General features: G+C 48.5%; 1 protein-coding gene and 1 long non-coding RNA gene across 2 annotated transcripts in view; one reads left to right on the top strand and one right to left on the bottom strand.

Annotated features, from left to right (window-relative positions):
* The window catches only part of slc2a15b (solute carrier family 2 member 15b), a 179,183-nt gene that overhangs the window by 138,955 nt on the left and 18,502 nt on the right, over nucleotides 1-21,726 (top strand). Inside the window, exons 4-8 of the mRNA XM_072479744.1 lie at nucleotides 976-1,100; nucleotides 1,468-1,613; nucleotides 8,580-8,712; nucleotides 9,991-10,184; nucleotides 19,274-19,384. Coding sequence (XP_072335845.1) covers nucleotides 976-1,100; nucleotides 1,468-1,613; nucleotides 8,580-8,712; nucleotides 9,991-10,184; nucleotides 19,274-19,384 — 709 coding nt within the window. The remainder of the gene's footprint in view (nucleotides 1-975; nucleotides 1,101-1,467; nucleotides 1,614-8,579; nucleotides 8,713-9,990; nucleotides 10,185-19,273; nucleotides 19,385-21,726) is intronic.
* Nucleotides 12,850-20,895, bottom strand: LOC140393362 (uncharacterized). The gene is made up of 3 exons (XR_011935580.1): nucleotides 20,563-20,895; nucleotides 20,341-20,496; nucleotides 12,850-14,071 (listed from the first exon to the last, which is right to left on the bottom strand). It is a non-coding gene; the product is annotated as an uncharacterized lncRNA (long non-coding RNA).

The following is a 21,726-nucleotide window of genomic DNA, read 5'->3' as shown; positions in this document are numbered from 1 at the left end:
GTCCGAGTCATAGTCGTATAGGACCACGGAGCTATCATTGGGCTCGCGAGGTCCGGAAACACTGTAAAGATCGTCACCGAAGTATTCGAGGTCGGAATCATCGGCTTGTGCGTAGGTAACTGCTTGTCGGAGGGTTCTTCGGAGGTCAAATTCATCTCCTGGGTCAATTTGCGGCAATGTGCTGTCATTCCAGGTGAGGGAAGGTTGTTTTACAGCTTTAAAAGATTTTTGTTTTTTTGATTTGGGACGTTTCCCTTTTAAATTGGATTTGGGACGTTTCCCCTGAGTGTGTCGTGTAGCAGGTCTGTCCTGGTCCTCCTCTCCAGCTAATACTGACCACCAGGTGTCGTGTTTGTGCTTTTATATCTTTCTGTGATTGGTTGTGGTGGTGTGTGTTCTGATTTGTCTGTTGGTGTGTCTATCATGATGTGTGTGTTTGAATATCATGACAGATGCATGGCTGAGTCCAGGCTCGTCAGTGGGTGAGGTAAGTTGGCAGGTGGGTCAGATAGGGAAGTGGGGCAGGAGGAGTTGCCAGATCCCCAATTGGAGTGAGTCGGGGATTCGGAGGGGAGTCAAGGGGTTGATTGGGGGGGGGGGGGGGGGGGGCGCGGTTGAGGGATCAATTGTATAGTTCCAGGAGAAAGACGAGGATTTTTCGAACATTTCCTGGGTAACTATCCAGGTAAAGCAGAACAGTCTTAATTCAGAGTCGGAGACTTTTTCACAGGGCCCTAGGAAGCCAGGGAGCTGCCCAGCCGACTTCCCAGTTAATTCCAATGGAGCCGATGCATTGGGAATTCTGAGGGGTCCCATGGTGCATCTGGGGGGGGATCCATGTGGTCTGACAATCCAGGGGATAGGAGATCTGCTAACGGGAAGCCCTGGCAGTTCCGAGAACTGTCTGAGGGTTGGATCTTTTGCTGGTGAGTGACACTGTATACCCCACTGACCATCTCTCCCATTGATTAACAGGAAGGGGACCCTGGTGTACAGCACATTCCTGATGTTACTGGCCGGACTCCTAATGGGATTCAGCAAAGTGTTGCGCTCCCCAGAAATGGTCATCCTGGGACGTTTCATGTCTGGGATCCACTCAGGTACGTGATGGGATTCTGCTGCTCGCTCACTCCTCACTGGTTTCAGAGTAACGGTTCAAAGAAAGAGAGGTGCCGGGGGTGGGGTAAGAATAAGAGTGAGAGAGGACCAGAATTAGAGGGAGAGGTCACAAAGTGTGAGATGGGGGACTGATAAACAAACCAAGAGAGAAAGATAGAGAGAAGCAGATAGATTGTTAGAGGGAGACGGAGAAAGAAGGTGGAGGAGAGAGAGGGGCTCAGGCAGAGAGACAATGAGCAGGGTAGCAGGATAGATGTGAGGAGGGAAGGCAGCAGGTCCTAAAGGCTGAGACATTATTTCCAATACCAGCATCTGGCAGAACCTTAATCCATTTCTTTCTGTCTCCAGGTATTTCGCTCAGTGTTGTCCCCATGTACCTCGGGGAAATTGCCCCAAAGAATCTGAGAGGATTCCTGGGCTTAATCCCCACCATCTTCATCTGTCTGGGAGTGTTTGCAGCCCAGATGCTGGGACTTAGAGAACTGCTGGGGAAGGTAAGCATCGTGACTCTGAGCTCAATCTTGTCTTCCAGCCTTGTTTATTCAGCGTCTGGAGCTACAGCACGTAATTAAAAAGGCAAATGGAATGTTAGCGTTTATTGCAAAAGGACTAGAGTATAAAAGTAGAGAAGTGTTGTTGCAATTGTATAGGGTGTGGGTGAGACCACATCTGGAGTATTGGGTCCAGTTTTGGTCTCTTTATTTGAGGAAGGATGTGGTGACACCGGAGGATGTTCAGAGGAGATTCACCAGATTGATTCCGGGGATGAAAGGGTTGACGTGTGAGGAGAGATTAAACAGTTTGGGTTTATACTCTCTGGAGTTTAGAAGGGTGAGAGGGGATCTGATCGAGGTGTATAAAATGCTAAGAGGGATTGAAAAATAAACGTAGACCAAATGTTCCCCCTTGTGGGGAATCTAGAATGAGAGGTCACAGATAGAGAGGCGGTAGATTTAGAACTGAGACGAGGAGGAACTACTTCTCGCAGAGGGTGGTGAATTTGTGGAACTCGCTGCCCCATAGTGCGGTGGAGTCCGAATCATTAAATGGTTTCAAGAGGGAGAGAGATATATTTCTGATTTTAAAAACGGGCTAAAGGGATATGGGGAACAGGTGTGGAGGTGGTTTTGAGACCAGGAAGAGATCAGCCAGGATCTGATTGGATGGCGGAGCAGGCTCAACGGGCTGAATGCCGACTTCTGCTCCTAGTTCCTATGTTCCTTTGTCTGAAACCAGGATTCACAGTAAATATTCCAGCCAATCCACATCCATGCTGATTCCTTTAAATTGTTTTGGCTCTGGCAGCTGATCTGAAGCATGTGTGGGGAAAGGTCCATTGAAAGTGTTTGGACATGTTTCCATTCTGATCAAGGGGTGAATTTCACATTTACACAGAAAGCGAAGGGACACCATCCACCTCCCAGGGAGATGTCTATTGCTGAACCAGTCTGTACATAATGTTGGTGTTCTATTGGTGTCATATTGATGTCGTATTGATGTCGTATTGATGTCGTATTGGTGTTGCATTGGTGTCGTATTGATGTTGCATTGGTGTTGTATTGGTGTTGTATTGGTGTTGTATTGGTGTTGTATTGGTGTTGCATTGGTGTTGCATTGGTGTCGCATTGGTGTCGCATTGGTGTCGCATTGGTGTCGCATTGGTGTCGCATTGGTGTCGCATTGGTGTCGTATTGCTGTCGTATTGGTGTCGTATTGGTGTCGTATTGGTGTTGTATTGGTGTTGCATTGGTGTTGCATTGGTGTCGCATTGGTGTCGTATTGGTGTCGTATTGGTGTCGTATTGGTGTCGTATTGGTGTTGCATTGGTTTTGTATTGGTGTCGTATTGGTGTTGCATTGGTGTCGTATTGGTGTTGCATTGGTGTTGCATTGGTGTTGCATTGGTGTTATATTGGTGTTGTATTGGTGTTGTATTGGTGTTGCATTGGTGTTGCATTAGTGTCGTATTGGTGTTGTATTGGTGTTGTATTGGTGTTGCATTGGTGTCGTATTGGTGTTGCATTGGTGTTGTATTGATGTTGTATTGGTGTTGTATTGGTGTTGTATTGATGTTGTATTGGTGTTGTATTGGTGTTGCATTGGTGTCGTATTGGTGTCGTATTGGTGTAGCATTGGTGTAGCATTGGTGTTGTATTGATGTTGTATTGGTGTTGCATTGGTGTTGCACTGGTGTCGTATTGGTGTTGCAATGGTGTTGCATTGGTGTCGCATTGGTGTCGTATTGGTGTTGTATTGATGTTGTATTGGTGTTGTATTGGTGTTGCATTGGTGTTGCATTGGTGTTGCATTGGTGTTGCATTGGTGTTGTATTGGTGTTGTATTGGTGTTGCATTGGTGTTGTATTGGTGTTGCATTGGTGTTGCACTGGTGTCGTATTGGTGTCGCATTGGTGTTGCATTGGTGTCGTATTGGTGTTGTATTGGTGTTGTATTGATGTTGTATTGGTGTTGTATTGATGTTGTATTGATGTTGTATTGGTGTTGTATTGGTGTTGCATTGGTGTTGCATTGGTGTTGCATTGGTGTTGCATTGGTGTTGCATTGGTGTTGCATTGGTGTCGTATTGGTGTCGTATTGGTGTCGTATTGGTGTCGTATTGGTGTCGTATTGGTGTTGTATTGGTGTCGTATTGGTGTTGCATTGGTGTTGTATTGGTGTTGCATTTGTGTTGCATTGGTGTCGTATTGGTGTCGTATTGGTGTCGCATTGGTGTTGTATTGGTGTTGTATTGGTGTTGCATTGGTGTTGTATTGGTGTTGCATTGGTGTTGTATTGGTGTCGTATTGGTGTCGTATTGGTGTTGTATTGGTGTCGTATTGGTGTCGTATTGGTGTCGTATTGGTGTTGCATTGGTGTCGTATTGGTGTCGTATTGGTGTTGCATTGGTGTTGTATTGGTGTTGCATTGGTGTTGTATTGATGTCGTATTGGTGTCGCATTGGTGTTGCATTGGTGTCGTATTGGTGTCGTATTGGTGTCGTATTGGTGTCGTATTGGTGTCGTATTGGTGTCGTATTGGTGTCGCATTGGTGTCGCATTGGTGTTGCATTGGTGTCGCATTGGTGTCGCATTGGTGTCGCATTGGTGTCGCATTGGTGTCGCATTGGTGTCGCATTGGTGTCGCATTGGTGTCGTATTGGTGTCGTATTGGTGTCGTATTGGTGTCGTATTGGTGTTGCATTGGTGTCGTATTGGTGTCGTATTGGTGTCGTATTGGTGTCGTATTGGTGTCGTATTGGTGTCGTATTGGTTTTGTATTGGTGTCGTATTGGTGTCGTATTGGTGTTGCATTGGTGTCGTATTGGTGTTGCATTGGTGTTGCATTGGTGTTGTATTGGTGTTGTATTGGTGTTGTATTGGTGTTGCATTGGTGTTGCATTAGTGTCGTATTGGTGTCGTATTGGTGTTGCACTGGTGTCGTATTGGTGTCGTATTGGTGTTACATTGGTGTCGTATTGGTGTTGCATTGGTGTTGTATTGCTGTTGTATTGGTGTTGTATTGGTGTTGTATTGATGTTGTATTGGTGTTGTATTGGTGTTGCATTGGTGTCGTATTGGTGTCGTATTGGTGTAGCATTGGTGTTGTATTGGTGTTGTATTGATGTTGTATTGGTGTTGCATTGGTGTTGCACTGGTGTCGCATTGGTGTTGCAATGGTGTTGCATTGGTGTCGCATTGGTGTTGTATTGGTGTTGTATTGATGTTGTATTGGTGTTGTATTGGTGTTGCATTGGTGTTGCATTGGTGTTGCATTGGTGTTGTATTGGTGTTGCATTGGTGTTGTATTGGTGTTGCATTGGTGTTGCACTGGTGTCGTATTGGTGTCGCATTGGTGTTGCATTGGTGTTGCATTGGTGTCGTATTGGTGTTGTATTGGTGTTGTATTGATGTTGTATTGGTGTTGTATTGATGTTGTATTGGTGTTGCATTGGTGTTGCATTGGTGTTGCATTGGTGTTGCATTGGTGTTGCATTGGTGTTGCATTGGTGTTGCATTGGTGTTGCATTGGTGTTGCATTGGTGTTGCATTGGTGTTGCATTGGTGTTGCATTGGTGTCGTATTGGTGTCGTATTGGTGTCGTATTGGTGTCGTATTGGTGTCGTATTGGTGTCGTATTGGTGTTGTATTGGTGTCGTATTGGTGTCGCATTGGTGTTGTATTGGTGTCGTATTGGTGTTGCATTGGTGTTGCATTGGTGTCGTATTGGTGTCGTATTGGTGTCGCATTGGTGTCGTATTGGTGTTGCATTGGTGTTGTATTGGTGTTGCATTGGTGTTGTATTGGTGTCGTATTGGTGTCGTATTGGTGTCGTATTGGTGTCGTATTGGTGTCGTATTGGTGTTGCATTGGTGTTGCATTGGTGTCGTATTGGTGTCGTATTGGTGTCGCATTGGTGTTGTATTGGTGTTGCATTGGTGTTGTATTGGTGTTGCATTGGTGTTGTATTGATGTCGTATTGGTGTCGCATTGGTGTTGCATTGGTGTCGTATTGGTGTCGTATTGGTGTCGTATTGGTGTCGTATTGGTGTTGCATTGGTGTCGTATTGGTGTCGCATTGGTGTTGCATTGGTGTCGTATTGGTGTCGTATTGGTGTTGCATTGGTGTCGCACTGGTGTCGCACTGGTGTCGCACTGGTGTCGTATTGGTGTCGTATTGGTGTCGCATTGGTGTCGCATTGGTGTCGTATTGGTGTTGTATTGGTGTTGTATTGGTGTCGTATTGGTGTCGTATTGGTGTCGTATTGGTGTCGTATTGGTGTCGTATTGGTGTCGTATTGGTGTTGTATTGGTGTCGTATTGGTGTCGTATTGGTGTCGTATTGGTGTCGCATTGGTGTCGCATTGGTGTCGTATTGGTGTCGTATTGGTGTCGTATTGGTGTCGTATTGGTGTCGTATTGGTGTTGTATTGGTGTTGCATTGGTGTCGTATTGGTGTCGCATTTCACCCAGGGATCAGCCATCCCTAATCCCCTCTATAATGTCACGCTCCATCCCTGCTTCTGATACGCTCACTTACACCTTAATGAGTTCTTGACTTCCAACTCACTCCCTGATATACTCACTATGGTGTACCTGCCGCTGATGTACTCACTATGGTGTACCTGCCTCTGATGTACTCACTATGATGTACCTGCCCTGATGTACTCACTATGGTGTACCTGCCCTGATGTACTCACTGTGGTGTACCTGCCCTGATGTACTCACTGTGGTGTACCTGCCCCTGATGTACTCACTATGGTGTACCTGCCCCTGATGTACTCACTATGGTGTACCTGCCCCTGATGTACTCACTATGGTGTACCTGCCTCTGATGTACTCACTATGATGTACCTGTGCAGATTGACTCACTATGGTGTAACTGCCTCAGACGTACTCACTGTGGTGTACCTGCCCTGATGTACTCACTGTGGTGTACCTGCCCTGATGTACTCACTATGGTGTACCTGCCCTGATGTACTCACTATGGTGTTCCGGCTGTGGTGTACTCACGATGGTGTTCCGGCTGTGGTGTACTCACTATGGTGTACCTGTCGCAGATCGACTCACTATGGTGTACCTGCTGTGGTGTACTCACTGTGGTGTACCTGCCGTGATGTACTCACTATGGTGTTCCGGCTGTGGTGTACTCACTATGGTGTACCTGTGCAGATTGACTCACTATGGTGTACCTGCCCCTGATGTACTCACTATGGTGTTCCTGCCCCTGATGTACTCACTATGGTGTACCTGCCCTGATGTACTCACTATGGTGTACCTGCCCTGATGTACTCACTGTGGTGTACCTGCCCCTGATGTACTCACTATGGTGTACCTGCCCCTGATGTACTCACTATGGTGTACCTGCCCCTGATGCACTCACTATGATGTACCTGCCCTGATGTACTCACTATGGTGTACCTGCCCTGATGTACTCACTATGGTGTACCTGCCCCTGATGTACTCACTATGGTGTACCTGCCCTGATGTACTCACTATGGTGTACCTGCCCTGATGTACTCACTATGGTGTACCTGCCCCTGATGTACTCACTATGGTGTACCTGCCCTGATGTACTCACTATGGTGTACCTGCCCTGATGTACTCACTATGGTGTACCTGCCCCTGATGTACTCACTGTGGTGTACCTGCCCTGATGTACTCACTATGGTGTACCTGCCCCTGATGTACTCACTATGGTGTACCTGCCCCTGATGTACTCACTATGGTGTACCTGCCCTGATGTACTCACTATGGTGTACCTGCCCTGATGTACTCACTGTGGTGTACCTGCCCCTGATGTACTCACTATGGTGTACCTGCCCCTGATGCACTCACTATGATGTACCTGCCCTGATGTACTCACTATGGTGTACCTGCCCTGATGTACTCACTATGGTGTACCTGCCCCTGATGTACTCACTATGGTGTACCTGCCCTGATGTACTCACTATGGTGTACCTGCCCTGATGTACTCACTATGGTGTACCTGCCCCTGATGTACTCACTATGGTGTACCTGCCCTGATGTACTCACTATGGTGTACCTGCCCTGATGTACTCACTATGGTGTACCTGCCCCTGATGTACTCACTATGGTGTACCTGCCCTGATGTACTCACTATGCTGTACCTGCCCTGATGTACTCACTATGGTGTACCTGCCCTGATGTACTCACTATGGTGTACCTGCCCCTGATGTACTCACTGTGGTGTACCTGCCCTGATGTACTCACTATGGTGTACCTGCCCTGATGTACTCACTATGGTGTACCTGCCCTGATGTACTCACTATGGTGTACCTGCCCCTGATGTACTCACTGTGGTGTACCTGCCCTGATGTACTCACTATGGTGTACCTGCCCTGATGTACTCACTATGGTGTACCTGCCCTGATGTACTCACTATGGTCTACCTGCTGTGGTGTATCTGCCCATAGTTAGTGTCTGTCTGTATTAGGGTCAAATTGGTTGTTGATTATTCAGCCGTTGTGATAGCTTCTGTGCAGATTTGCTCCATCAGCGTCTCTTCCATTTTAATTTGTCTGCTTTCTTTGTTTTCCCTTCCTATCTCTCACTCTCTCACTACGTGTTTCTTTCTCTGCCCTTTCCTCCGTCTCTGTCTCTTCATCTCCCTCTCTATCTCTCTTTCTCTGTCTCTCTCTTTCTCCATCTCTCACTCTCTCCCTGCCCCCCTCTCTTCATCTCCTTCCTTGCTTTCCCTCCCTCTCGCTGTCTCCTTCTCTGTCTCTCTCTCTCTCGCCCTCCCTTTCGCTCTCTCTCTACCTCCCTTGCTGTCTCTATCTCCCTCCCTCTCTGTATCTCTGTCTACACCTCCCTCTCTCTCTCTCTCCTTCCCTCTCTCCATCCATCTGTCTAGCTATCCCTCACCCTCGCTCTCCCTCCCTCCCTCACTCACACCCTCTCCCTCTGTCTCTCTCCCCCTGTGCTTTTGTGTCTGATTACAGGAGAATGACTGGCCTCTCTTGCTGTCGCTGTTCGTGGTTCCCACATTGGTTGAGCTGCTGTTGCTGCCCTGGTTCCCGGAAAGTCCTCGTTACTTGTTGATTCAGAAACATGACGTAGCAGCCACAGTGCGAGGTGTGTGTGAACCTGGGGCAGGGGGAGGGGACCGAGTGGGAAGGTGGGGTGGAGAGGAGAGGGAGAGAGGGTAAAGGGATAGTTTGAAAGGGAAGTGAGTGGAGCAGGTGGCAGCAACAAGAGGTGGCACATTGTGCCGATGAATAAAAGTGAGTGAAACTTTGATTAAAAGTGGCAGCATTCACACATTCCAGATCGTGACCTCTCAGCGTGACAGAAACATTCGGCATTGTCATAGAATCCCGACAGTGCAGAAGGAGGCCATTCAGCCCATCGAGTCTGCACCGAACCTCCGAAACAGTACCCTAAACCCAATCTCCTGCCCTATTCCCTGTAACCCCACCTCACCTTTTGGACACTAAGGGGCAATTTATCATGGCCAATCCACCTAACCCGCACATCTTTGGACTGTGGGAGGAAACCGGAGCACCCGGAGGAAACCCACACAGACACGGGGAGAACGTGCAGACTCCGCACAGAGAGTGAACCCGAGGCCGGAATTGAACCCGGGTCCCTGGCGATGTGAGGCAGCAGTGCTAACCACTGTGCCACCCTGCCACTTGGGGCTGGAAGTTTAAAAAAATTTAGAATATTTGACCCAAGGGAGTTTCATAATATCGTGATGATTTGATTGCTGGTTTTGCGACTGTATGGGGCTTCACTCCGAGTTTTTATGGGAAGGGGACTCTGTCTAAGGCTGATTCATTCACAGTTTAATAATCCCTCTATTCCCCTAGTTTTGGTGAGATTAGCAGCCAGACACTGGGCCCGGGGTCAGTGCCGGGAGCAGGAGAGACCAGGGCCTGGATTTTAATCTCTGCCCCCCCCCCCCCCCCCCCCCACCCCCCCCCCCCCCCCCCCCCCAATTCATCATAATTTCCCTGAGGCCTTTTGCTGGTGAGTGAGACAGAGAGGGAAGCCGACAGCAGCCAGGGAGAGACGCTGAGGGCAGAGGAATCAGGAGCCCAACTATGCCATTCGGCCCATCGTGCCATTCCATGAGATCATGGCTGACCTGGCTGTGGCCTTAATGTCACTTTCTTGTATGTTCCCCCACCCGCCAATTGAGTTGGAGAGGAGCCATATAGGGGTCAGAGGTGAAGTAGACGAAGGTTGTATTTGAGGTGTCATTGTGCCAGTGTCCATGATAAACCGCGGAGACAAACCCTTTGGGTGGTGGGGCAGTCTAACTGGCCGCAGGATGTCTCACAGACAGTCCAGGGGACAGAGTCAGTGGATGTGTCGAATGATCCGATGATTTCTCACTACATTACCCAGCACTGACGTGGTATCGGAACAGGTACAGCAGCAACATCCAGACGGAGATCGAGGAGATGCAAGAGGAGCAGAGATCCTTGGCCTCTTCGGAAACCATCTCCGTTTTCCAGCTGATAGCCGATCGCTCCGTCCGGTGGCAGCTCGCGTCGGTCATTGTCATCAACATGGCGATGCAACTTTCAGGCATTGACGCGGTAAGTGAGAGCGGGAAGTGGGGGAGTCACCTTTGTCAGTCGGGGAGAGAATGATGGAGAGAAACTCTTGCATTTGTATCGCACCTCTCACAACCTCGATGCCCCAAAGCACTTCCCAGCCAATGAAGTACAGCCATTTTTGTATTGCAGGAAACACAGAGCACAGCAAGATCCCGTGGACAGCAATGTGATAAACACCACGACATCAGATTTCCAGATAATAATCGATGTATAAATATTCACCAGGATGCAAGGGAGAGGACCCGACTCTGATTCTGCACCGTCAGCAGATTGCTGACATTCATCTGAGAGGACAGCTGAGGCCTCATCTTATCCAAAAGGTGACACCTCTGACAGTGCAGCACACCCTCAGTACTGACCCTCTGACAGTGCAGCACTCCCTCAGTACTGACCCTCTGACAGTGCAGCACTCCCTCAGTACTGACCCTCTGACAGTGCAGCACTCCCTCAGTACTGACCCTCTGACAGTGCAGCACTCCCTCAGTACTGACCCTCTGACAGTGCAGCACTCCTTCAGTACTGACCCTCTGACAATGCAGCACTCCTTCAGTACTGACCCTCTGACAGTGTGGCACTCCCTCAGTACTGACCCTCTGACAGTGCAGCACTCCCTCAGTACTGACCCTCTGACAGTGCAGCACTCCCTCAGTACTGACCCTCTGACAGTGCGGCACTCCGTCAGTACTGACCCTCTGACAGTGCAGCACTCCCTCAGTACTGACCCTCTGACAGTGCAGCACTCCCTCAGTACTGACCCTCTGACAGTGCGGCACTCCCTCAGTACTGACCCTCTGACAGTGCGGCACTCCCTCAGTACTGACCCTCTGACAGTGCAGCACTCCCTCAGTACTGACCCTCTGACAGTGCAGCACTCCCTCAGCGCTGACCCTCTGACAGTGCGGCACTCCCTCAGTACTGACCCTCTGACAGTGCAGCACTCCCTCAGTACTGGCCCTCTGACAGTGCGGCACTCCCTCAGCACTGACCCTCTGACAGTGCGGCACTCCCTCAGCACTGACCCTCTGACAGTGCAGCACTCCCTCAGTACTGACCCTCTGATAGTGCGGCACTCCCTCAGCACTGACCCTCTGACAGTGCAGCACTCCCTCAGTACTGACCCTCTGACAGTGCAGCACTCCCTCAGTACTGACCCTCTGACAGTGCAGCACTCCCTCAGTACTGACCCTCTGACAGTGCAGCACTCCCTCAGTACTGACCCTCTGACAGTGCGGCACTCCCTCAGCACTGACCCTCTGACAGTGCAGCACTCCCTCAGCACTGACCCTCTGACAGTGCGGCACTCCCTCAGCACTGACCCTCTGACAGTGCAGCACTCCCTCAGCACTGACCCTCTGATAGTGCAGCACTCCCTCAGCACTGACCCTCTGACAGTGCAGCACTCCCTCAGTACTGACCCTCTGACAGTGCGGCACTCCCTCAGCACTGACCCTCTGACAGTGCGGCACTCCCTCAGTACTGACCCTCTGACAGTGCAGCACTCCCTCAGTACTGACCCTCTGACAGTGCAGCACTCCCTCAGAACTGACCCTCTGACAGTGCAGCATTCCCTCAGTACTGACCCTCTGACAGTGTGGCACTCCCTCAGTACTGACCCTCTGACAGTGCAGCACTCCCTCAGTACTGACCCTCTGACAGTGCAGCGCTCCCTCAGTACTGACCCTCTGACAGTGTAGCACTTCCTCAGTACTGACCCTCTGACAGTGCAGCACTCCCTCAGTACTGACCCTCTGACAGTGCAGCACTCCCTCAGTACTGACCCTCTGACAGTGTAGCACTCCCTCAGTACTGACCCTCTGAGCACTCCCTCAGTACTGACCCTCTGACAGTGCGGCGCTCCCTCAGTACTGACCCTCTGACAGTGCAGCACTTCCACAGTACTGACCCTCTAACAGTGTGGCACACCCTCAGTACTGACCCTCTGACAGTGTAGCACTTCCTCAGTGCTGACTCTCTGACAGTGCAGCACTCCCTCATTACTGACCCTCTGACAGTGCAGCACTCCCTCAGTACTGACCCTCTGACAGTGTAGCACTTCCTCAGTACTGACCCTCTGACAGTGCAGCACTCCCTCAGTACTGACCCTCTGAACACTCCCTCAGTACTGACCCTCTGACAGTGCAGCATTCCCTCAGTACTGATCCTCTGACAGTGCAGCACTCCCTCAGTACTGACCCTCTGACAGTGCGGCACTCCCTCAGTACTGACCCTCTGACAGTGCGGCACTCCCTCAGTACTGACCCTCTGACAGTGCAGCACTCCCTCAATACTGACCCTCTGACAGTGTAGCACTTCCTCAGTGCTGACCCTCTGACCGTGCAGCACTTCCTCAGTGCTGACCCTGTGATGGTGCAGCACTCCCTCAGTTCTGACCCTCTGACAGTGCAGCACTCCCTCAGTCCTGACTCTCTGACCGTGCAGCACTTCCTCAGTGCTGACCCTCTGATGGTGCAGCACTCCCTCAGTACTGACTGTTATGGCCGAGGCGTTTTCAGATCCCCAAAATGTATCATGGAGTTCAACCAACCTCTCCTTTTAATGGATTTGTTGCTTTTCCGAGCACACGGCTTGTTCCCTAGGTGTGGGATTACAATTATGGACACGTGGGTTTTTAAACACAAAATAATGTTTATTCCATGGACTCAACTTAACATCTTAAATAACATTGGATCTCATAACACCCCTTACTTCAAAGATAACTCCGGAAATATTGCAACATTAATAATTCCTCAAAATGTTCCTTCAAACTTCCAAGAGACTTAACACCTTTAAACAGAATCACATCAGGTTTATGGCTTTACTATTATGAGTTTAAATCACCCAAATGATCCAGAGATAGTCTTTCATGGCAGACATCACAGCAAATCCAGCTCACTGCAAAACACAGACACCCCCTACGCTCTTTTCCTCCAAACTGCAGCTCTCTGGAAACACAAAGGTACACACAAGCTGCTTTTTCAAACTGAAACTTCAAAATGGCTGATCTAAAGCCCAGCTCCACCCACTCTCTGACATCACTGTTTTTTTTGAAGGTACATTGCTGAAACATCCATGTCTTAAAGGTACTCTCACATGACACCTCCCCTCAAGAAAATAAATAAACCATCAACTTCAAGATGGTTTTATTTTTCACTTTTGCACCATCGACTAAGATATGTACACAGTAAATATACCTTTTAGTTTAAAAAAAAAACATATGCAAACAGGTATAATAATATAGTCCATTTTTCTTTGTTCTTCTACCTCCAGCCGAAATCCTTCTCGATTGACAGTCTCTTTGAACAAAGTCTCTGCACGATCCATCCATTCCTCTACTCCTCGGCATTTCTCTTTAGAATCAGATACTTTAGTTCAATCTGACCACAGAGACCCATGCAATTTTCCAATACAGGAGCATTGGTGATCACAGCTTTCAGGCAGTCAAATGCCTGCTGAAAGTCCGCTGTCCAATGAAATCTTTTACGTTTCTTAAGCAATTCCATCAGTGGAGTAATCACGCCACAAAAGGGATTAAGGGTTATGGTGTTCGGGCCGGAAAGTGGAGCTGAGTCCACAAAAGATCAGCCATGATCTCATTGAATGGTGGAGCAGGCTCGAGGGGCCAGATGGCCTACTCCTGCTCCTAGTTCTTATGTTCTTATGTTCTAAAACTTTTGCACAACTGTTCGATCAAATTCATTCATGCTAGGAGATCGCATTATTTCCCTTCGTCTTGAGGATAACGGAAACTCCTCAAGGAAAGTGATTCGGGCTTCTCCAAATTCACTTTCGGCTAGGTTCATCACCAAACCCGCCTCCTGAAGTCGATCGAAGAACTCCATACGATGTTTTAAATGTTGTTTCAATGTCTGGAAGTTGGAAATAAAAGTAGATTGTCCCACCTTCTCAATGCAATCCTTCAACCGCGGGATAGGATAAGAGTCCGTTCTTGTAACTGCATTCACCTTTCGATAGTCCACACACAACCATTGGGTACTGTCTGGTTTAGGTACCATCACTATGGGTGAGCTCCATTGTCTGCAACCCACTTCAATTATGCCATTCTTCAGCATACTCTCAATCTCTCTGTTAACCTGTGCCAATTTTAAAGGGTTGTCTATATGGATGTTGTTTGATAGGAACAGCATTTCCCACATCTACATCATGTATAGCCATTTTAGTACTTCTCAATTTATCTCTACAAACTTGCCCATGTGATATCAATAACTCTTTCAGGTCAGTTCATTTTTCCTCTGGAAGGTAACTTAACAATTCATCCCAATTTTTAAGAACATCCTCATTTTCCAATTTAATTTCAGGTATGTCAAATTCACAGTCATCTGGATTTGGTTCGTCACTTTGAGTTAGAATCATTAAAACCTCCTTTTTCTCTCCTTCCCTTTCAAATTACCTTTTAAGCATATTCACATGACACACTCGGTGAGTCTTCCTTCTATCTGGTGTTTTTACCACATAATTCACCTCACTTAATTTCCTTTCAATCTGATACGGTCCACAAAACCTAGCTTTTAAAGGCTCAACTACCATTAGTAACAACACTAAAACTTTATCCGCACTGGCAAAACTACGAACTTTGGATTTCTTGATCGCTACCCGTTTCATCACATTTTGTGCAAATTTCAAATGTTGTCTAGCCAATTCACCTGCTCTATTTAATCGTTCCCTAAAATTTGACACCATAATCTAATAGTGTAATGTCCAATTTCTCACCCACCAATTTTTCCTTAATCAATTTAAGTGGTCCTCTTACCTCGTGACAAAAATGAGTTCAAAAGGACTAAATTTGGTAGACTCATCAGGTGCATCCCTAATTGCAAACAATATGAATGGAATTCCTTTATCCCAATCCTCTGGATAATCTTGACAATACGCCCTCAACATTGTCTTTAATGTCTGATGCCACCTTTCTAACGCTCCCTGCGATTCTGGATGGTACGCAGTTGATTTAAATTGTTTTATTCCTAAGCTATCCATAATCTTTGAATAGCTTTGAAGTAAAATTTGATCCTTGATCCGATTGAATTTCTGTGGGTAGTCCATATCTAGTAAAGAATTTAAGTAACTCCTCCACAATCCTTTTAGCTGTAATATTACATACTGGAATGGCCTCTGGAAACCTAGTAGACACATCCATTATAGTCAAAAGATATTGATTCCCACTTTTTGTTTTAGGAAGCGGTCCTACACAATCAATTATGACCCTTGTAAAAGGTTCCTCAAATGCTGGAATGGGTATTAAGGGCGCTGGTTTTATCACTGCTTGAAGTTTCCCTATCACTTGACATGTGTGACATGAGATTGACAAAATTTAACTACATCTTTATGTATTCCAGGCCAATAAAAATGTTTCTGGAATTTAGCTTGATGACCTCCCACTGGCACCTCATGTGCAACTCGCCACACCTCCTTTCTATTCCCTACTGGCAATACTACTTGATGAACTTCTGCCCACTTTTCATCCGCCTGCATATGTACAGGTCTCCATTTTCTCATCAAGGCATCACTTTTACGGTAATAACACTCTGGTATACTCTCCGATTCCTCTTCCGTATATGCTTTCTGATATATCCGTTCTATTTCTACATCTTTCTGTTGTAACTCCGCCAATTTTCCTGAACTAAAAATATCCGCCTCATCCTCCACCTGTTCTTGTTCTTTTTCAACCATCTGATCAAAAATTGTTTCTGATAATTGCACTTCAACTTCCTCTTCACGCTTTGATTTCTCCTCTTGCCTTAACCTGTGACTTTGCGACCTTGTTACTACACAATCCAGAAAAATCTCAGGATATTCATCCTTCAACCCTTCAATTGTCTGATTTTCCACTGGCTTATCAACCACAGTAGGCATCACTCCCACCTGCGATCCAGCTACATCATTACCCAAGATAAAATGTATTCCTGGACAAGATAGTTTATCTATTACTCCTACTACCACTTCACCACTCTTCACTGGACTTTCCAACCTTACCTTGTATAATGGAACTCTACACCTCTCACCCTGAATTCCACATATCACCACCTTTTCTGGCACCATTCTTCCCAAACTACATATTTCCTCATCTCTTACCATTAAAGATTGACTAGCCCCTGTATCTCTTAAAATTGTGACTTTTATACCTGCTCCTCCTGATACACATGAGTCAACTTTACCCACACAAGTAAATTCTTTAAATACATCTGGCACCTTCTTAACAATTACTTCTTGAACAGGCTGTACAATCTTTTGCACCTCCTTTGCTTCACTTGGGCTTTCCTTTACCACTCTAACAAATCCCACTGTCTTATCCTGTTTTACCACATCAGCCTTCCCAGTGCTTTTCTTCAACCACCAACACTGTGACTTTACATGGCCTAGTTCATTACAGTGAAAACATTTGAAACTTTTCATTTCTCTTCCACCCTCCTGGATTTCTTTTTTAATCTGAGGCACACTCTCTTTATTGCCTCCCATCAGATCACCTTTACCTTTACCACTTGAGTATTTTTCATGTCCCCAGTTTCTATCCCTCACCAGCTGAAACTGATGTTGGAAACCAATCTTTGATTTATGAACTAATTCATAATCATCTGCCATTTCTGCTGCTAACCTCGCAGTTTTAACCCTCTGTTCTTCCACCTGAGTCCTCACTACATCAGGAATTGAATTTTTAAACTCCTCCAAAAGTATAATTTCTCTGAGAGCTTCATACGTTTGGTCTATTTTCAAAGCCCTTATCTACCTATCAAAATTACTCTGAGCCTTTCAAACTCCATGTATGTTTGACCAAATTCTTTCCTTAAATTTCTAAACCTTTGTCTGTAAGCTTCAGGCACTAGCTCAAATGCACTTAAGATGGATTTCTTCACCCCCTCATACGTTCCAGATACCTCCTCCGGTAGTGATGCAAACACTTCACTAGCCCTACCTACCAGCTTTGTTTGAATCAGTAATACTCACATGTCCTGTGGCTATTGCATTTGTTTAGCTACCTTCTCAAATGAAATGAAATGGCTTCTACCTCCTTCTCGTCAAACCTTGGCAATGTTTGGACATATTTAACTAGATCCCCACCACGTCTCCGACTATGACGCTCTGTCTCATTATCCTCATCCATCTCCTCCAACTGTACGTGTCCCTTTGCGTCTGCCAATTTTAACTGATTTTCATGTTTCAGAGCCATTTTCCGAAGTTCAAACTCTCTCTTTTTCCCTTTCCTCTCTATCTCTTTCTCTGTTTCTTTCTTCTCTCTCCTTTTCTTTTTCCTCTCTATCTATTTCTCTTTCTTTTTCCGCTCTCTCTCTTTCGTATTCAAGCCGCTTTAATTCTTTCTCATGTTCCATTTGTTTAATTTGCAACTGAATTTTTGCCATTTCCAATGAGTCAAACTCTATCTCAGGCAACTTTAAATGCTTAACCATCGCCATAATTACCTCATCTTTTCGCATTTTGTCAGGTAATGTTACCTGCAATGTTTTTGACGGACCCAACAGTCTGCTTTTCGTCTCTGTCCGTAAAGTACTGCGTGTGACAGTCTCCACCCCCAAAAACTTCTGAGCCTCTGAAAGAGCCATTGTCCACAACACTCTCCCCACTTAAACTAAAATACCACACCGGAAAAGCAACAATCCTTCACTGTCTTTAAGTTCACAAAAGCCAATCCAACAGATAGACTTTTATCCCCCTCGAGCCCCCAATTGTTATGGGTGAGGCATTTTCAGAACCCCAAAATGTATCTTGGAGTTCAACCAACCTCTCCCTTTAATGGATTTGTTGCTTTTCCTGGTACACGGCTTGTTCCCTAGATGTGGGATTACAATTATGGACACGTGGGTTTTTAAACACAAAACACTGTTTATTCCATGAACTCAACTTAACATCTTAAATAAACATTGGATCTCTTAACACCCCTTACTTCAAAGATAACTCTGGAAACATTGCAACAGTAAATAATTCCTCAAAATGTTCCTTCAAACTTCCAAGAGACTTAACACCTTTAAACAGAATCACATCAGGTTAAAGGCTTTACTATTATGAGTTTAAATCACCCAAATTATCCAGAGATAGTCTTGCATGGCAGACATCAGAACAAATCCAGCTCACTGCAAAACACAGACACTCCCCAAGCTCTTTTCCTCCAAACTGCAGCTCTCTGGAAACACACAGGCACACACAAGCTGATTTTTCAAACTGAAACTTCAAAATGGCTGATCTAAAGCCCAGCTCCACCCACTCTCTGACATCACTGTTTTCTTAAAGGTACATTGCTTAAACATCTATGACTTAAAGGTACTCTCACATGACACTGACCCTCTGACAGTGCAGCACTCCCTCAGTACTGACCCTCTGACAATGCGGCACTCCCTCAGTACTGACCATCTGACAGTGCGGCACTCCCTCAGTACTGACCCTCTGACAGTGCGGCACTCCCTCAGTACTGACCATCTGACAGTGCGGCATTCCCTCAGTACTGACCATCTGACAGTGCGGCACTCCCTCAGTACTGACCCTCTGACAGTGCGGCACTCCCTCAGTACTGACCATCTGACAGTGCAGCACACCCTCAGTACTGACCCTCTGACAGTGCGGCACTCCCTCAGTACTGACCATCTGACAGTGCGGCGCTCCCTCAGTACTGACCCTCTGACAGTGCAGCACTCCCTCAGTACTGACCCTCTGATAGTGCGGCACTCCCTCAGTACTGACCCTCTGACAGTGCAGCACTCCCTCAGTACTGACCCTCTGATAGTGCGGCACTCCCTCAGTACTGACCCTCTGATAGTGCGGCACTCCCTCAGTACTGACCCTCTGACAGTGCAGCACTCCCTCAGTACTGACCCTCTGACAGTGCAGCACTCCCTCAGTACTGACCATCTGACAGTGCGGCGCTCCCTCAGTACTGACCCTCTGAGAGGAAGGTTAGTCACTGAGACACGAGCGATTCTAACTGAGGAATTTGATCAGCGTTATTTGGCGAAATACATCAGACTGAGAAGCCTCAGAAAACTGTTTCGTCCAACATTGTGTAGTGTGATCGCTGTGAGTTACCAGCGAGTCTGTTTGCCTTTCAGATCTGGTTCTATACAAACAGGATATTTGAAAATGCTGGGATTCCGAAGCCGTATATCCAGTACACCACAGTGGGAACTGGCGCAGTTGAGGTTTTTGCTGGACTGATTGGGGTGAGTCACAGCTTATTTTCTACTCCCTGAGGACCTTAAAACTCCAGCCGGAGAAGGCAACGCTCGTGCAAAAGCAAATTCCTGCAGGTGCTGAAAATCTGCAATAGAAACAGAACGTGCTGGAAATACCCCGAGGTCAGAGAGCATCTGAGGGAAACCGAGTGGAATGGGGAATTTTAACCCCCCAGAAATCGGCGGCTTTAATTCGGATCGGATGTTGTAAACCAAACAGCATCTTAAGCGGGAAAACCAACCCACCTCAAACCTGCCCATTTCAGCTTTCAACCGAGGGAGGCCAAGTGTTCGGTGACCAACCAGCTCTGTGCAGGCAATGTGGTCATTTAACTATCAATGAGGCCGAGTAGATTCATCTTCATATTGATTCTATTTTAAGCTGCCACATTTCACTAACTTTGGATAAACCGTCATGTGAAGGTAGGCAAGGAACAGTGAGAGCTTTACAGCACTGCTTGTGGGCCAAGAGCAGCACAAGTGTTTCACCCAGACCCATGCTCTCTCACAAAGTCTCATCACCACATTCCACCCCCCCCCCTCCCAGCTACGGACTCCCCTAACCCTACCCTTCACCTCCCCCCCCCACCCGTGGACCCACACTTCCAGCAATCTCGAACACCCATCCCCAACCCAACACCACACGCTCCCCAACATTGTAATCAGACCTCCATAATCAGAATACACCCCACCTAGGACCCCCCCACCCCCACCCCGCTCCCTCACTGTCATTAGAAATACACCACAATCGCTCCCAACCCCCACAGGATCAAAATTGCTGTTGCCCCCTCTGAATATCACGGCCGCAACCCTATCGACTGCATCAGCTCCGGGGTAACCTGGCCCAGAGGCTCGGCATCTGACTGGGACCCAGCAGATATCCGACTGCTGTCCCAACATTTCTGCATCCACCTGATCTGCATCAGTAACTGTGGGGTGCTCACCAAATTGTGCCCAGAAGCCTGTCCACTAATGTTGCCCATCGAGGTGTGTGTCTCTGCGCTGCTGGAAGGGACTCCTCAATAGTGGCATCATTGGTGCTCTCCTCCGAGGTGTTCTCTTGTGGCGGGGGAATGGGCCGGCACCATTGGATGCAGATCCTACGGGAGAATGGTCATGTGGTCAGTGGGAGGTTAGGATCATTATGTCTGACATGAACAACTCACCAGCGATAGCTCATCCTGCTGGGAGCCGCTGGATCCTCAGCTCTGCGACGCAGGCCAAGCTCAGCGTCGGTCATCGGTCTGTCCTCGGCCATCCCCTCAACCTCCAGGGTCCATTCCTTGTAGGGGGGGCGAGGATTCTAAAGTCCGGCAGCCTGCCACCCATCTGGGCCCTTTCCTGTCTGTTGCGGGCTGGCTTCTCCTGCGGCGACACGGGGAGGGCATCGTGAGCCACGTGATTCATGCATCGTGGGGGGGTAAGGTGCGAGCACCGTTGCTGGGTATGGGTGGGATGCCAGGGCATGCACAGGTGTGGTATTGTGCTGCGGGGGTGGTGTGATGGCGACCGTAGGCCCGTTGGGTGGGGGGGCGTCGGTGGGGGTGGGGGGCGTCGGCGGTGCAGGATCACTGCCAGTGGGTCAATGCCAGCTCACCCATCTGTGGCTGACCCACCGACCCCCCCCTCAGGGGAACGAGGTTTCCCGTCTGGATTCAATCAGCTGCCAGACCAGGTCATCATCACTGAATAGTGTGAGGCTGGTCTGCGCGGTGACAGAGCTGCGTGCTGGGCGGGGTTGGTCTGCGCGGTGACAGAGCTGCGTGCTGGGCGGGGTTGGTCTGCGCGGTGGCAGAGCTGCGTGCTGGGCGGGGCTGGTCTGTGCGCGGTGACAGAGCTGCGTGCTGGGCGGGGTTGGTCTGCGCGGTGACAGAGCTGCGTGCTGGGCGGGGTTGCTGTGCGCGGTGACAGAGCTGCGTGCTGGGCGGGGCTGCTGGGCGCGGTGACAGAGCTGCGTGCTGGGCGGGGTTGGTCTGCGCGGTGACAGAGCTGCGTGCTGGGCGGGGCTGCTGGGCGCGGTGACAGAGCTGCGTGCTGGGCGGGGTTGGTCTGCGCGGTGGCAGAGCTGCGTGCTGGGCGGGGCTGGTCTGTGCGCGGTGACAGAGCTGCGTGCTGGGCGGGGCTGCTGTGCGCGGTGACAGAGCTGCGTGCTGGGCGGGGCTGGTGTGCGCGGTGACAGCTGCGTGCTGGGCGGGGCTGCTGTGCGCGGTGACAGCTGCGTGCTGGGCGGGGCTGCTGTGCGCGGTGGCAGAGCTGCGTGCTGGGCGGGGCTGCTGGGCGCGGTGGCAGAGCTGCGTGCTGGGCGGGGCTGCTGTGCGCGGTGGCAGAGC

Source organism: Scyliorhinus torazame, chromosome 16 (assembly GCF_047496885.1).
Source record: "Scyliorhinus torazame isolate Kashiwa2021f chromosome 16, sScyTor2.1, whole genome shotgun sequence".
Lineage (NCBI taxonomy): Eukaryota > Metazoa > Chordata > Chondrichthyes > Carcharhiniformes > Scyliorhinidae > Scyliorhinus > Scyliorhinus torazame.
This window is presented reverse-complemented; position numbering and strand designations above follow the sequence as displayed.